This window comes from Mesoplodon mirus, assembly GCF_964341445.2.
Source record: "Mesoplodon mirus genome assembly, chromosome: 11".
Taxonomy (NCBI): domain Eukaryota; kingdom Metazoa; phylum Chordata; class Mammalia; order Artiodactyla; family Ziphiidae; genus Mesoplodon; species Mesoplodon mirus.
In genome coordinates, this window is record NC_138987.1 from 94,125,478 (window position 1) to 94,142,961 (window position 17,484).

The following is a 17,484-nucleotide window of genomic DNA, read 5'->3' on the forward strand; positions in this document are numbered from 1 at the left end:
CTCAGTCAAGAAGACACGGTCTCTGCCAGACAAGTTGCATCCAAGTGGGGCTGGTGGTGAGACTTGACAGAGGGAGGGCCCATCAGTCCTTGAATAACTGCCCTCAAGAGGCAGAAACCTGAGACCAAAGTTTCCCTTGGACATATGGAGTTCCCAAATCTCTACTTCAAAATATCCATCAAGTGTGAGAAATGAAGTTGGAAAGTATATTTGAAAGCTTAACCCACGTCAGGAATACACTTTGCAGGTACAAAAGCTCCTTGCTGAATGAAACCTTCCCATGTGGGTTCAGGAGCCCTTATTTTGACCAATCTTTCTAGTTAGATGCATTGCTTGTATTTTTCAGGGGTTCTACAAGCTGCAAGATGCATTACTTCAAAGAATTCAGTACTTCTAAAGGAAATCACTTGAAGCCCTGGGCATTTGTTTCTAAACTTGCCTGGGCTACTAGGATCTCCACCTTTCCCAGCCCTTCTCTCTTGTTCCCTTGATTCTTCCTTCCTTTCTACTCCTCCTACCTCAGCAGTGCTCATTCCCCTTCCTCTGCTGTCTTTTGTTATTTTGTTTTTGTTTTTGTTTTTTGTTTTCTTTGGCTGCACCATGCGGCATGTGGGATCTTAGTTCCCTGACCAGGGATCAAACCCGCATCCCCCGCATTGGGAGTGCGGAGTCTTAACCACTGGACCGCCAAGGAAGTCTTCCTGTCTTTGTTTATAACTGAGCAGTTTGCAATCTACACTCACGCTCAAGCATCTCTTGTAAAAGTCTTCAGGATCAGAAGCCAGGCAGAGAGAGAGGGCCAGAACGCATTTTCTTCCTTATTTGGTGGTGCAATGAGATCCCTTAAGTTCCAGGGTCTATAGGTCCGAACTGGGTTACTTCTCCTAACCTTAAAAGTCTCCCCCGGACCTGGAAATTCTTCCTCTTCTCCCTCAAACTGGCCTATGTCAGCAGGATATGTCCTCTCCTAAGCTGGGTCACTGTCCTTGCGTTCACGGTGACTTGATGTGGAGATGTCTTGGGAGGCTAAGTGGTGACAATGGCCAACTCTGGCTACCAGACATTCCAGGCTGAGCCCGTGTCCGGAGTCCAGACCCTCACCTGAATGAGGAGACCGGTAGCGAAAGTCCTCTTTGGTCAGGAGCAGGAGAGCTTTGCCATTCATCTCAAACGTGTTGCTGTCAATCGGCCTTAGAGAAAACTCATTTTCAGCCCACTTGAGCCACTGGGCTACGTCATCTCTGCTCCAGTACATTGGCTGCAAGCCTGTTGGAGAGACAGCAAGGCAGAAAGAAAAGAGAGAGAGAGAAAAAAAAGGTCTTGTCAGTTAGACAGTTGAAATAAAGGGCAAAGATTTCCAAATGGTTAATGAAATTGAGTCTCCATATCTGAAGAGCCCTTAGGTTCCACTCTGAATCCCAGGTAAAACTCAAGCTTCATGAGTGGCAAAGTGCGATATCAAATGAACTTTTTATTGAGAGGTAAAATGGGGGAAAAAATCCCTTTTTATGTTTTTAAGGAACCGTAGGTCTCACAGCCCTGTCCTTCCTTGGCTGACTCCGGCTCCAGGGGTGTCTGGATTCCTGGTCTGCCCTGAAGGTGCAGCTGTGGAGTGGGCCTGAAGCACCTGAGGGGGCTCAGAGTCATGACAAATGTCAATGGGCTTTGGAGGTGACTCCAGAATCAGAGCTGAGGTGGGAGGGAGGGAGGGAGACGCAAGAGGGAGGAGATATGGGGATATATGTATATGTATAACTGATTCACTTTGTTATAAAGCAGAAACTAACACACCATTGTAAAGCAATTATACTGCAATAAAGATGTTAAAAAAAAAAAAAAAAAGAATCAGAGCTGATCTGATTGTAGCCCATCGTCCTTTCAAAGTGACAATGTTCCAGAGCGGGGCTTGACCTTCCAGAGATGCCAAATAATGAAGTGTTCCCTGAAACTTCTTCCAGGAAGAGCAACTCACTCGCCTCTGGGAAGCTATCAGGCTAGTCTCTGGGAATGAGAGGGCAAGGTAAGGATAAAAGGTCTTTCGCCTGTTTACTGTACTTGCTGATGTCAGAACTTCCTGGTAGGGGTGGTACTTGAAGTCTGAGTAGGACCAGGAGCGGGTGAAAGGGAGGGCAGCCACTGAGGCTGAGAGGATGGCTCGGGCTGGGTCTCTGCCTGGAAGCCTGACCGTGAATCTATGTTTTTATTTGATTTTGCAGTTGTGGGAAAGCTTAGACACATCATTCAAGCGGTTTAGAACAGTCGTTACCAAAGTGTGATCCAGGGACCCTTCAGGGTTCCCAAGACCTTTTCAGGGTGTCTATGAAGTCAAAACTCTTTTCATAACAATATTAAGAGGTTATCTGCCTTTTTCACTCTCATTCCTTCATGAGCATATGGTGGAATTTTCTAGAGGCTACACAGCATGTGATATGACAGCAGACATGAGAATCCATCCATTTTCTATGAAGCTAGACATTAAAGAGACTTGCAAAAATGTAAAACAATGAATGCCACTCTTTAATTTTTTTTGGTTTTGGAAAATATATTCATAAATATATATTTATGTTAACATATACTTGGCTTATTTTTCAGTGAGTTAACCAATATTTTTATATATATTATAACCAATATTTAAAATTTTCAGTTTTAATTTCCAATATGGTAAATATAGATAGATATGAGCCACATGAGCAAAGCTCTTTGGGGTCTTCAATAATTTTAAAGAATCAAAAGAAATCTTGAAACCAAGCTGTTTGAGAACTGAGGGGTTAGAAGAAGCTAGATGCTCAAGAGTGCTTTATTCTCTAAAATAGCGTATGAATTAATAGTTCAAATACAACAGAATCAGTGTTTGCTAAGAGGAGCGTCAGTCTCTCTATTTAGTTACTTCAGCTTGCTAAGGAGACTCCAAGTGTGTGCTCTGACAGTGTCCTTCAGTTTGATCCTGGAAAGAAGCACCTTTCATCCTTATGTCAGGCATGACAAAGAATTGTCTGGTCTATCTGGATGGGCTGCTTTTCCTCCCAGGTGGACTGGGGAATGGAATGGCTCAGATGCCCTTGAGAAGATCCAGGGCCTCTGGGCATGACAACTGGCTCTGTCTTCCAGGTGGCTTCTTTGCAAAGTCTAGTTTTAAAGAATGGCAACTGGCTTCCTTGGACTCTGGGGAAGTCTCTTTGAAACTGGTCCACTGTGTAGGGCACCAATAAAGCACTATGGGCACTGAAATAATTAGAGATGGGCATTGAGAGTTTTCTCCTTGGTTTTTAAGTTTTTTGATTTTTTTTCACGTGAAAAAAGGGGCATTGTAAAATAATAACGTGTAGTATGTTACTGCTCTATGATCTTTAGAATAAACATAGCCACTAAAGAATTCAAGGTTTTGCTTTGGACTCTTGACTGGGCCAAGAAGCAATGCCTATTAAAAATGGTCCTCGGCTTCCCTGGTGGTGCAGTGGTTAAGAATCCACCTGCCAATGCAGGGGACACGGGTTCGAGCCCTGGTCCAGGAAGATCCCATGTGCCGCGGAGCAACTAAGCCCAGGCGCCACAACTACTGAGCCTGCGCTCTAGAGCCCGCGAGCCACAACTACTGAGCCCGTGAGCCACAACTACTGAGACCGCGAGCCACAACTACTGAGCCCACATGCCACAGCTACTGAAGCCTGCGTGCCTAGAGCCCGTGCTCCACAACAAGAGAAGCCACTGCAATGAGAAGCCCATGCACTGCAACGAAGAGTAGCCCCCGGTCGCCTCAACTAGAGAAAGCCTGCCCGCAGCAACGAAGACCCAATGTAGCCAAAAATAAAATAACATTTAAAAAAAAAAAAAAAGGTCCTTGGGACATAGATGGACTTGGAGGGCCTTATGCTAAGTGAAATAAGGTAGAGAAAGACAAATACTGAATGATATCACTTATATGTGGCATCTCAAACATACAACAAACTAGTGAATATAACAAAAGAGAGGCAGACTCACAGATACAGAGAACAAACTAGGGGTTACCACTGGTGGGGGGATGTAATATAGGGGTCGGGGGGTGGGAGGTACAAACTACTGGGTGTAAGAGAGGCTCAAGGATGTATTGTACAACATGGGGAATATAGGCAATATTTGGTAATAACTGTAACCTTTAAGAATTGCATTGTTAGGGACTTCCCTGATGGTACAGTAGATGGGACTCCACGCTCCCAATGCAGGGGGTCCGGGTTCGGCCCCTGGTCAGGGAACTAGATCCCACATGCATGCTGCAACTGAGGAGGCTGCGTGCCACAACTAAGGAGCCCGTGAGCCGCAACTAAGAAGCCCACCTGCTACAACTAAGACCTGGTGCAACCAAAAAAATAATACATTAAAAAAAATTGCATTTTTAAAAAGTTAAAAAAAAAAGGTCCTTGGAGATAGGAGGTAACCCAGCTCTTCCCAATGACCTTGAAAATGCACATCTGGGATCACAGTGAGGTGTGTGTGTGGGGTGTGTGTGAAAATGGTTCAGCAAGACCTCGACTTCTGAACTGGTTTAAAAAAACCAACACAAACCCTTAGAGTTGGCATCCTGCACTCCATGGTGTCAACTCTGGACGGGAACAGCAGAGTGATTAGTTATTAGGACTTTTCCCTTCTTTGCCTTCACACAAGGGGCAAGAGCACAGCCAGCCTTTAGGGGATGAATGTGAGGACCAGGCAAGCGTGGCCTAAGGAACTGCCTTGGGGCAAGAGGGCCGCAGGGCAGAAGATGCTTGGTCAGAAACAGGAAAAAGGACGGGGTAGCTAATTGGAAGAGGGAGTGCCAAAGCAAATACAGAACCGAATCCCGCTCAGGAGGGGAAATGAAAGTAAAATGCTGAAGTTTCTGCAGAGGAGACACTGAAGCAAGGGAGGCGGGTGAGAAGGGGGCGGGTACACAAGTAGTAATTTGAGGTTCTTTATATTCTATGGAAGAAAATACGCATGAGTAATCTTTTCCCTAAATACAAGAAGAGTCGCACACTCCAAACAGCCCTGCCGGTTAAGAACCACTGTTTCTCTTTTCACTTCCCATTAATCTCTCCCACAGCCCAGCCCCCGAAGCAAGCGGAGCCATCACGTGGAAACCCCCTCACCGGGGACCCACTGAATGCTTATGGGCTAAGGGGACCCGGCAAGTCTCAGTCTGTCCCGGGAGCACCATGGCAATCTTAGCAGTTTGACAAAAGTGACCCCGACAGACTAGGCTACCTGCTGGAGGCCAGGCAATAAACTGATCAGAATCACCGCTCTTCCAAAGAGAGAATGCGGACACATTCACCGAGCCGGAAAGAGGTTTGATAAACTTTGGGGTTCAAAGTCAAGTCCCACTGCTATACCCTTTTCAATTCAACAGAAGAGAAAGGTCCTGGTGTAGGATGCGCTCTGCCATTCTAACTGAGGAAAAAGAAGCTTCCTTTCCTCAAACCTCAGGGCCCTAAGGCCTGGGTGTTACAGCCTTGGATGGAGAAGACACTCCCACTGCATCAGGACCATTTAATTCACTTAACAGTCACCCAGCACCATTTTGAGCACTTGATAAATATCAGTTCATTTGACTGCACGCTCACAGTAACCTATGAGAGAGGGTTTCAGGTGGCGCAACTAAGGCCCAGTGCATTTAAGGGATTTGCCCAAAGGCACACGACCCCAGGGACCAAAAAAAACAAGAGGAGCTGAGATTTCGAACCCAGGGCACCGGGTTTCCGAGTCTGTGCTCTTACCCACCACATTCTGCTGACCCATGTATTTCCCATCCAGATTCATGACGCAGATTGATTTTCAACATCTATTGGGGATTCCGAAAAGACTGAGTGAACTGAATCCTCCCCCTCCGAGACTTTGATCCTGGGAGGTTTCTCAAGTTATCGACAGACTAAAAATAGAGCAAAAAAACACCCTGTAGATCCCTGGAGAAATAGATTTATACATGGGAAGAAGAGGGAGGTGTAGGCGAGACTCTGCTTTTAATGCATCCAGGAATAAGGCTCTACCGTCACTAGCTACTTGCTCACGGGCACTTGCTGTGCACACACCCATCCTGCGTAGACAGTTGCTAGTGTAACAGAACACGGGCAAGACCAGGGAGGAACGCATCACACGTAACTTGTTTTACAGTTACGTCTTGCAACGTTAGCTCAGCAAAGTTGGAGGATATACACGTTAATGATCACTAGTAAAAAGAAAAGAGAGGGAGACCATTATTCCACACCTACATTATGCTACCCCCCGTGCACATAACAAGCCTGTGAAAGCCACCTTAAGACCCGCATTTTTAACGCCAATTGATTTCAGAGCATAGTTGAGAAGGACTTTGCACAGAAGAAATGAACTGCTATGATTAAGAAAATTACTAAGAGTTCCACCGCACTTTTTTTCCCAAGTGGGTCAAGTCAAGTTCATGGGGCTGTAGCCTCCAATGACATACCCAGACCCTTAAACTTCCTTGTGATAGTTCTCCAATTCCATGTTCAAAGAAGCAGCCACATTCATCAGTACACTCTTAGCCTTGATTCAGACTTTTTGAGTTATGTTTAAACTAACGACGGAAAGCATGCTGAGAGATAGGAGCCTGGATTTTATTCCCAGATCTGCCATTAATTAACATGTGATGCTGGGCCGGCCACTCAGTTTCTCTTTGGTTCAGTGGCTTCATCTGTAAAACGAGGGGCTTAGAGTATGTGATCTCTCTTCCCTTCTGGGTTTAATACGGTCAAGACGCTCCCATTTAACTTGTCTCCTAAAACCCAAAGAATACAAGCAGCCGGGACCCTTTTTCTACAGAGCTACTCTGTGCTCACGACAATGACCCTGAGATTTTGTAACTTCCTGAAGGCTCTTCTGAATCACAGATTCAGGAAAACAGATTAAGTTACTTTAAATAGAGTTCGGTGCTTACGAGTATTTTTTTATATTCTAATTCTTGGAAAAGTTATAACCTGGTTACGGCAAGAATAAACAACATTTTAAGAAGGTGTTTTCACGTGTATGACCTCAGGTAATTCTCCAAAAAGCCCTGTGAAACCCACTGTGGTCTCATTTCAGTTTAACAGATGAGGAAACAGGGGCTCAGAGCCATTAGAGGATGTCACTGGTTTGCGTAATACTCAACTCAAGCTCTTTTGCTATAGTAAACATTCATCAAAAACACCCTTTATCCTAAATGTTCTGTGTACACAGGAACTGGCTGCAGATTCTGTGGCTTAGAGGACAGGATCATAGAATACAACTCCCACTGTCTCCTATTCATTAGGCAACTGAAGCTGGGAAAAGTGAAGAGATGGAATCAGGATCAAGCTGCCCCAGGTTCCCTGACTCTTTCCAACCTCCCACAGTGTCTCATAACTAGATTCGATGACACCGAACAGTTCCGTAACCCTTGACACAGTGAGGAAGGTTATCACTCCCTTGCTTAGTCATCTTGCCTTAAGATTAAACATCCTTCATTGGTCCAAACAGAAGTTCTGTACTGCCTTTTCCAGAGCCTTACAGGCCCGCCTGCCTCCTCTGGAGATGCTATTTGGCTGCCATTCCTAAAAGTAGTACCAGAAGCAGGACTAGAACCTTTCTATCTCTGGACAATGTTTTTGTTCATCCTAATAGCTAACAATTATTGAGCATTTATATGAGTCTTCACTACGACGATTACTCCTCCTCGTTGTGTAGAGGAGAAAACTGCCACACACAGTAAATGGAAATGGTGGTGCTGGGGTTGAAAACCAGGCCCCAACTCTTAACACCCCACCATATGGACTCTCCAGTTGCCCCCTCCGTATCGAGGTTCCACATCCAACCAACTGCAGATCAAAAATACTCAGAAAAAAAATTCCAGAAAGTTCCCAAAAGCAAAACTTGAATTTGCTGTGTGCTGGCAACTATTTTCATAGTGTTTACATTGTAGTCACAATAAATGACATAGCATTTGCAGTGTGTTAGGTATTGTAAGTAATCTAGAGATGATTGAAAGTAGATGGGAGGATGTGCATAGGTAGGGGATATGCAAATACTACACGAGTTCCTATAAGGGACTTGAGCATCTGTGGATTTTGGTATCTGAGGGGGTCCTGGAACCAATCCCCCCACGCAGATACCCAGGGATGTCTGTAACAGCAAACACTTACCAGCATTTACTGTGTGAAAGGCACTGTTCTAAATGCCTTCTCTATGCAACTCATTTAATCTCCACAGCAATCCTGTACAATAGAAACATTCACTATCCTCATTTACACAGGAGAAAACTGGAGCACTGAGAAGTTAAGTGATGCAGCCAAAGTCACATACCCAGTGGAAGAGCCAACATTTGAACCCAGTTGGTCTAGCCCGAAGTCCATATTTATTGACTCCTTGCCTCTCTGTCTAAGGTTATTTGGTGTTTTGGCAGGACATCAAGTTAAATTCAGGATTTAAAAAGAGAGAGAGAGAGAGGGAGAGAAAAGTTTCAGTGACTGTGTGAACTTTCACGTGGTTAAACATGTAGGCCCAGAGCACCAGCACGGAAACTCTACTTCCCAGCTGTGTGATCTCGGACAAGTTTCTTACCCTCTCTGTGTCTCACTTGCCTCAACTGGAGAATGGGGACAACTTTCAACTTGTGAAGCAAGTGCCACTGAATCATAGATGACATGCTTGTCAAATTGGCAAATGACATAAAGCTAGGATAGAGTAAGATGATACAAATGATGATATAAAATACAAAGGACAGTATTTGGCATAGAGCAAAAGCACTTAATAGTTATTTACCATTATCATTTTTATAATCTCCCTACCCTGCACATAGATGGCTGCTGTTTGGAACCCAACTGTAAGAAGGTGTATTAATCAGTATTAGATTTCATCTTGCTATTGTCCATCATCATTCCAGCCTGCAGCAGTCCCTCCAGATTTGGACCTATCTCTAGTATCATCAATACTTTGTAGCTTCCTGTCAACTGTGGCTTTGATTAGCATCTGTCACCTCAACAGGTTACTGACAAAGTGCTGATTAGGTGAGGGCTGACAGGAGAACACTCTGGTGACACACTAGCCACCTTCTTTCAGATGGAGACTGAGCCAGTTATTGGCTCCGTTTGGGTACAGGTGTTCAATTATCAACACATGTAAATACTCTGATATTTGGACTACATCTTTCCAGTTCAGCCATAAGTGGAACCATCTGAAATTCAAATAAAATGCTCTCTTGGTGTCCAGAAATACAATAACTACAAAAGTTACAGCAACCTTACTGAAGAAGATGAAGAGCAGCAGGTGGTTCGTTCCTAAGGGATGACTTTTTCCTAAGTGCTTATAACATGTATGTTTGAAACTCTCTTCTGAGTTCTATCTGAAAGTTATAACAGGTTAGCTGTTTGTAGTCTGTACATACAGCCTTTTTTCCTTCTTCTGCTCTGAGTGTCAGGTAAACAATGGCTCATATTCTTTCTTTTAGTGCCTCTTCCATTTCCCGCAATGCTTAGTGGCCTTTCAGTGTCAGTGGCCTTTCACCCTTGTAAGTTCTTTATTCTGGGATGTCATTTGTCTGGGCCAAGAGCCTTGAACTTATTTAGAACAACTTAGATTCACTTTTACAATCAATTCACCCATCTTGGGCTTCAATTCCCTCATGTCAGTTTGTACTACCTGTTTCAGTCTGACAATCACCCTCCTTGATGGAAGAGAGGGAAGAAAGAGAGAAGTTGCCCAGTTTTGTTTTCTGTTTGCCACCCAACCCAATCTGCATGCAGATACCGTGCTTATTCTTTTACTGCCCCTCCAAACACAGTTTTCTTAAGCATCTCCCATACTTTTTAGCTCACTTAGTTTTAACATTCTAGATCTAAAAATCTCTCCTTTATATGTTAAATTGTTTTGTTGTTGAGACACAGTTGATGTATAATATTATATACGTTATAGGTATATAGTAATCCACAATTTTCAAAGGTTATACTCCACTTACAGTTGCTATAAAATATTGGCTATATTCCTTGTGCTGTACAATATATCCTTGTAGCTTATTTATTTTACACATAGTAGTTTGTATCCCTTCTTCCCACACCCTTACATTTCTCCTCCCCCCTCCCCTCTCCCCACTGGCAACCACTGGTTTGCTCTCTATATTTGTGAGTCTGCTTCTTTTTTATTATATTCACTAGTTTGTTGTATTTTTTAGATTCCACATATAAGTGATATCATACAGTGTTTGTCTTTCTCTGTCTGACTTGTTTCACTTAGCATAAGGCCCTCCAGGTACATCATGCTGTTGTAAATGACAAAATTTCATTTTTTGTTTTTTAAAAAATTTCATTTTCAGTACCTTGTTCTTTCATCCACTATATACATCTTTTTAAAAATCTGAGCTCATTAGACTGGCACACAGAAAACAGTGGTAAGGTAAGTTGGCATGATCTTTCTAGTAACTAACTTGGTGATAGTTTAAGAGCCCTGTAAATGTTAACTTCTGAGAATCTATCTTAAGAAAATAATTGAGGATACAGAGAAATTGTTCATGCACAAAGATGTTCATTGCAGTGTTATTTTTAATAGTGAAAAACTGGGAACATCAATAAGGAAATAGTTAAGTAAGCTGTGAACAACATGTCTGGTAGAAAATTATGCAGCCAAGAACAATATTTATAAAGAGTATCTATTCATATGGAAAATCACAAAATAGCATGTGTGCATATATACTATAATCTCAAACAACTTATAGAAAAATATTATAATGCAACATAAAAATATTAACAGCAACTGTCACTCAACTGAGTTACAGATGATGTTTACTATCTCCTTTTCATTTTTTATTTCCCAATTCTCTCTATCAAGCATGCGCTACTTTCATATTTAAAAGGATCTATTTAAAAATTGAGATCATCAGAGAAGGTCCCCTCATCAGCCTCATCCAATTCTTTAGTTGTCCTCCTCCCTTCTCATGCCCTGTGCAGTTGATATGTCAGAATTTCATTTTCCAGAGCACCCTGATTCTCTAGACTTGGTTTTAGCCCCTTTCAGATCATGGGCCCATAGGTAGTTTTCCCCTCAATTTAAGTCATTTCCCTTCTTCAAGTCAAGAAAACACATCTGCTCGTGACTTTCAATTCCCTACCCAATTCCAAGATGATGTTTTCATTCTCACCAAAATTTCCATCATTTCTACTTCGCCAGCCAATTCCTCCTCATTTGTCAGACATGTGTCCAAATTAGCAGTGCCCCTCATTGCTGCTTCTACCTTCTGGGAGATCAAACTGCTAAATGGTAGGCACATGTGTTAAGAGTTAAAACGTGCATGTGTGTAGCTGAAGGCGATTTCAGCGCTTCTCAGATCGTGCTTGGCACACGACGGTCCCCTGGTAATGCCAGACTGTTTGGCCAAAGAACCCCAATGCTAGCACCCCACCTTGGGCCAGCTCTGCAGCCTGTCACTGCCACCCTGTCCTACCAACATTCTCACCAGGTGGGACACTTCTGATCTGTGCAGTTCACTGCCATTACCAGGTGCTTCTCAAACAGGTTGGGACCTGGGACCCACTGCTGCAGTGCTTGCACCTGGAGAAGCTCTCAGGGAGCAACAAAATACAAAGAAACTATAAGGGACTAAAAATAACTGCGTGCATGTGCAGTTGGGGTAAATTATGGACAGTAAGATACAAAAAGACCAGAGAGCCTAACTGCCACTTCTGAGGAGCCGGGAGCAAAAGCAAGGTGTCCCGAGCAAAAGCAGGGTACTGCGCATGCCCCCTGCACTCAACACCACAAAGGGGTGGGCAAACGATCTAAGCCACCCCTCCGGCCCGACCCCCTGGACACACCCCTACCCTCACCCCATAGAAGGAACCAGCTTAGCCCCCCAGTCAGGGAGCGAGCAAGCAAGGGAAAATATTACTTGTTCTCACTCCCCACTGCTGCAGCAGGGGCCCCAGTAAAGCCTTGCCTGAATTTCTTGTCTGGTCTCTTATCAATTTCTATTGATTAAGGAGGCCAAGAACCCTGGTGGTGACACTTCCACATTCATGGCATCCCAGCAACTATCCTGTGAGGGAGCTAAGGTTGGCACAACTGTATTTGCAGAAGAAACTGAAGCTCAGAGAGGTTGAGGGACTTTCCCAAGGTCACAGTGGGCCTCAGACCAGAACTCCAGCTCCTGGTCTTCTGTATATGTCCAGTGAACTTCCTCTGGGTCAAAGGAAATAAAGAATATAAAAGCCCCTTGCACTTTAATGCACCATAAAAGGCACTCTAAAAATGCAAAAGAATTAGGAATAATAAATCATAACTCAACTGGGGCAGGTTGAGTTGCAGGTCTGGTTTAGCTGCAGATCCAGAATGCCGAGCCCTTTCTGACCTCTGCAAAGGGGGTGCAGTGGGAAGGGTTTCTTAGGATAAATAAACACTCCAAAATAAAACAAAGTTATCATCAGAGGCTGTTAAGCTGCTGTTTCCCAGAGCACTTCGCAGGGGTCTTTTCTGACTCCTAACCCTTCCCCACAGGCTGAGTGCCCCCAGCCCACACTGCAGTCCTGGGTAGATTCTGACAAGCTCGGGCATTCCCGTTCCTCTGGGTCTGCCTCTAACTCTGGATGTGTTATTTGCTCAAGACTGCTCTCAGCACACAAATTCTGTCACTAGGGGACGTTCCAAAACATTTCCTACTTTTTGTCCTCCAGGTTATCCTGTATCTCAGCACTCAGTTTCCAAGTGGAGGTTGGAAGGTTATTCTGGTGTCTTTTCAGCTAAAACCCCAAGAGCAAGAATACTACACATTCACGTTTAGATCCAAAGTCCTATTCTGTTCCCTGGAAAAAATCTTTCCTTACAAACTTCATTTTGTGGATTTTTCTGGCTTTCACTCAGTTTTAGCCGCAAAGGGGTTTTTATCAGCAAACCTGTTGACAGCAAAACTGGCCCAGGGCCTCCTACTCATGCTTACAAACATGAGTGAGACCATTCCTCCTCATTTGTGCCTTTGGGCAGCAAGCCCAATGCGGAGAGAGGCATGGAATATTTTAGATAAAAACCTGGGTTTGGGAGTCAAACAGTCCTGAGCTCAAATACTGGTTCTGTTACACCTCTGAACCTCAGCTTCCCCAGCAGTCAAATGGGGCCAAGAATAGTACTTACCTCCTAGGGCAAATTTAAATATGGAGTGAGATAACCCAAATAAAGATTCTGTACCCTGCCTGGTAAACGGGAAGTGCTCAGTGCTTTTTGGGCGGTTGGGCAGGGCAGATTTGTTGTATTTTGTCACATCTTCAGGAGACTGAAATACCTTCTGCAGCTCACTGGAGCCTCAGAAGCTGGAGCAAGGGTTCTTGGGAGCCATGTGAAGGGTCTAGCAAGAGCTACGAGCCCAGCACAGGGCTTTAAGGAGGGGGTTGGCGTTATCCCTGTGCAGGCTGGGAAGCAGGCGAGAGGCCGGAGGAAGGAAGGCTGGGTTAAGAGCTCACTCAGGTCTGGGATTAGGGTAAGGCAAGTGAGGCACTCACTTCGGATGTAACATTTAAGGTAGTGACAGAAAACTCAGGAATCACAAAAAATAATGATAGTTTAATGCATTATTTTATTATTATTATTATTTTTTTTTTTTTTGCGGTACGCAGGCCTCTCACTGTTGTGGCCTCTCCCGTTGCGGAGCACAGGCTCCGGACGCGCAGGCTCAGTGGCCATGGCTCACGGGCCCAGCCGCTCCGCGGCATATGGGATCTTCCCGGACCGGGGCACGAACCCGTGTCCCCTGCATCGGCAGGCAGACTCTCAACCACTGCGCCACCAGGGAAGCCCTAATGCATTATTTTAAAATCAAAATAAATGCAAACATTCACAGTGAACAAAATATCAACATTTTACCTAAAGTCACATTGAAAGGAGAGATGATGGGGACGGTGTCCTGATAAAGGAGAATAGGGCAGTTGAGAGCAGTACTTCTTAAGTTCAGGAGGTAACGGACCCCTTTGAGAATTCAGTGGGAGCTACCGACCCTCTTTGGAAATGCACAGACCCACGCACACCGATATTCGCCTGCCATTTCCAAGTGGGTGGACTAGCTGAAGTTTATCTATGGACGCTTAGAGGATCCGTTTAGAACTGATTTTACCCTCGTGCATGCAAGCGGGTCTGATGAGATGGTCTAGGGACATCATGCAAAAACCCAATTAGGTTTGAGGAGAGAAACACACACACATGTCTTCTGATATGGGGGGGGAAGAGCGGAGAGAGGCAGGCAGGCTGCCCTCCGCTAACTCTGGAATTGGCGGGGGGAGGGGTGGCATGAGCAATGAAATGATGAAAGCCAACCTGGGGGTCATTTCCTTGTGAAAGGCGCACACCTGACCTTAAATACAAAACGTCCCCTCTTCAGGTATTTTAGAACCCATGGCTAACATACTGCACGTTTTCATTCATACTGGTGAAGGTCAATCGCTGCAAATTAATTTATGAATGTGAGGCAACTGGGCTGACCTAGCGAGAGACCCTTGAAAGACGAATTTCTAAAGGAAGGAGGCAGTTAAGGGCAGAATTTCTCAAGCTGCAGGGCAGAGAGATACGTTTTTATTTTCAACTTTACTGATATTTATGCACACAAAAAAGCCCAATTTTAAGAAGAAATAAGTATGTAGGAAAAATAGATATGAAGAGAGTTGAAATGTTCCTCAAATAGATTTAGCAAGCAAATGGAAACTGGCTGTGGAAAGCTGGTGCAAGAAGGTTTTTTAATCCTCCATAGAAATGGATGGGGTACAGAGAATCTAAAGATCTTGTTGGATTTGCACGATCCACAGAACACAGACGATATACTACGGATGTCCGTATAAACGGGAATGAGCATCCTTTCTGTCCCCTTTGGCTCTCTGAAACAGCACGGGATCGTCTCCTGTGCCTGCCAGTCTGCAGAACATTCCTCTGCAGAGTGTAACAAGAGCAGAACTCATTCTCGTTCTGGACGGGCAGGGACTCTCCCGTGTGTGGTTCAGCTGCGCTTGGTCCCTTCCCTCCCGGATTCTCTTTCTTCCAAGGAAACTAAAAAGCAGGCTGCCTTTTCTCAGGATGGAGAGTCCTTATGCTCACTGCATCCTCTGAGGAGACCAGGAGGCTGGAGGTAGAGGGGAGACTCTAAGAAGCATTTACCTTTCACCATGCTAACTCCACAGACCTCAGCAACATGTCCAGGGCCCAAAAGGCAGACTGCACCAGGGGTTCAAGCAACCTAACACACTTGTGTCAATAAAGCAATGCTTTTCTGGAAAATGCCTTCTTTGAATCCTTCTTTTCTTCCCTGACTCTTTGGGGAGGGATTCCGGTGTTTTTGAAGGCCCTGAGGCTGTCCAAGCAGATGCTGATTCCGCAGGAGGAAGGACAGGTGGCCTGTGAGCACAGGCAGGATGAAATCACTTCAACGGCCTCGCGGAGGCCTCGTGAAACGAAAAACATCAAACTTGGGGCTTCCCTGGTGGTGCAGTGGTTGAGAGTCCGCCTGCCGATGCAGGGGACATGGGTTCATGCCCCGGTCCGGGAAGATCCCACATGCCGCGGAGCGGCTGGGCCCGTGAGCCATGGCCACTGAGCCTGCGCGTCCGGAGCCTGTGCTCCACAACGGGAGAGGCCACAACAGTGAAAGGCCCGCGTATCGCAAAAAACAAAAAAAACAAAAAAACCCATCAAACTTGGAGAAGCAACTTCTGTTTCAATATAATTGTGTGTGTGAGTGTGCGTGTACGTGTGTGTCAAGATTACTCTCCACTCCTCATCCCCTCGTTCCTTCTTTACCGAGAGGATTCACGGGGAAACGTGAATCTACTTTCAGAGATGGATTCACCTAAAAGGCTGTCGTCTTTTTTTCTCACCAGTTATATTCCCCAGTATCAGAGATGTGAAGGTTACTAATCCCTGGATTTCCAGGCTTAAGATGATCACTTGGAGTCAGGAAGATCTAAAAACCAAACCAAACCAAGCCCTTGCCCCCTAACAGAGCAGCGGACACACAGGCAGAGGCAGGGACACACACCTTCCGCTTTACCCGCGGCCCCAGATGCTGGGAGGTGGGGTGACTGGGCCAGCTCAGGGGTCAAAGGGGCACCGAGGGACCCTCCCTGGCCACAAAATGTCTTTTTCTTTGGCTCTGTCATCCGGTCTGAAGTTATATATTATTCCCTCCTTTGGATGAAGGCACGGAGACCTCTGTGGGAGGGAACGCTGGTAAAAGGAACACATGGAATCAACATCATCCTTCACACTTTAGCTTTGTTACATAGTCGGATGAATGAGTCAGAGGAATGATTGTTTTAAGGCTAGTGGGGGTCGCCACAGCCCAGGGGCAGGATGCTAGAGGCACCAAAAGGAACGAGACTTGCACACTTTCACCGGCAGGGGTTACGGCTTCTGACTCTCCAAGGAGCTTTCAGATCTGCCCTAGACAAGGTGTGAGCACTACAATAGAGACGTGAGCGTCCTGAGCTCCGGAGAGGCCTGGGTCCCCACTGTGAACAGAACGAGAGGCACCTCCCTCACGACACCAGGAATGTTCACTCACAAAGTGCACACGTGCTTCTGAGACGCTGGGCAGGGGGGCGGCCAGGGCAGGGGGGCGGCCAGGGCAAGGTCTCCAGGTGCTCACAGGCTGACCTCCGACTGTCCTGCGATTTATAAAACATGCCGCCTCCTTTAGTTTCTTGGCAGGAATTGCTAATTTGCTGGAAATATTGAAATTGTCCTTTCGCAACTTGATTATAAAATGAGATTCAAATCCTGTTTCTGGCACCTGCTAGCTCAGCAACTACAGAGGGTTGAAAGGTGGCCCCCAAAAGACGTTGTCTGTGTTCTAACCCCTAGAACCTGCGAATGTGGCCTTGTTTGAAAAAAGACCTTTGCAGATGTAATTACGGATCTCGAGATGAGATCATCCTGGATTGTTTGGGGGCCTTAAGTCTAATGACAAGGGTCCTCATGAGAGAACACGGAGGAGAGACACAGAAGAGGAGACAGCCGTGTGAAGACAGAGGCAGAGATCGGAGTGGTGCAGACCCAAGCTTGCTTATTAGTTTTTCTTCTTCACAGGCTCCTATTAATCACATACTGAAATTCCTCTGCCCATCTTCAATATCTGTCCCTTTCTCTTGAAATGTATCTTTTTTTTTTTTCCCGGTAGGCGGGCCTCTCACTGTTGTGGCCTCTCCCACTGCAGAGCACAGGCTCCGGACGCGCAGGCCCAGCGGCCATGGCTCACGGGCCCAGCCGCTCCATGGCATGTGGGATCTTCCCGGACCGGGGCACGAACCCGTGTCGCCTGCATCGGCAGGTGGACTCTCAACCACTGTGCCACCAGGGAAGCCCTGTATCTCTTTTTTACTTTTAAAATGTTTGCTTTTCTCCTTCCATTTCTCTTAAAAATTACCTTTTGTATATGTTCATCTTGTATTCTTACTAGTTTACTTTTCATTTTTTTTCATTTAAAATTCTTTCCTGAGTTCCGTCATCTCATTTCTAAGTTTTCCTAATTCTGATTTATGTTGGGTT

At 45.3% G+C, this 17,484-nt stretch overlaps 1 protein-coding gene across 3 annotated transcripts in view; it reads right to left on the reverse strand.

The window, feature by feature from the left end:
- The window catches only part of ETV6 (ETS variant transcription factor 6), a 249,149-nt gene that overhangs the window by 47,635 nt on the left and 184,030 nt on the right, over positions 1-17,484 (reverse strand). For all 3 annotated transcript variants that reach the window (XM_082636528.1, XM_082636527.1, XM_082636529.1), the window contains exon 3: positions 1,102-1,266. In XM_082636528.1, the coding sequence (XP_082492654.1) occupies positions 1,102-1,266 (165 nt within the window). The remainder of the gene's footprint in view (positions 1-1,101; positions 1,267-17,484) is intronic.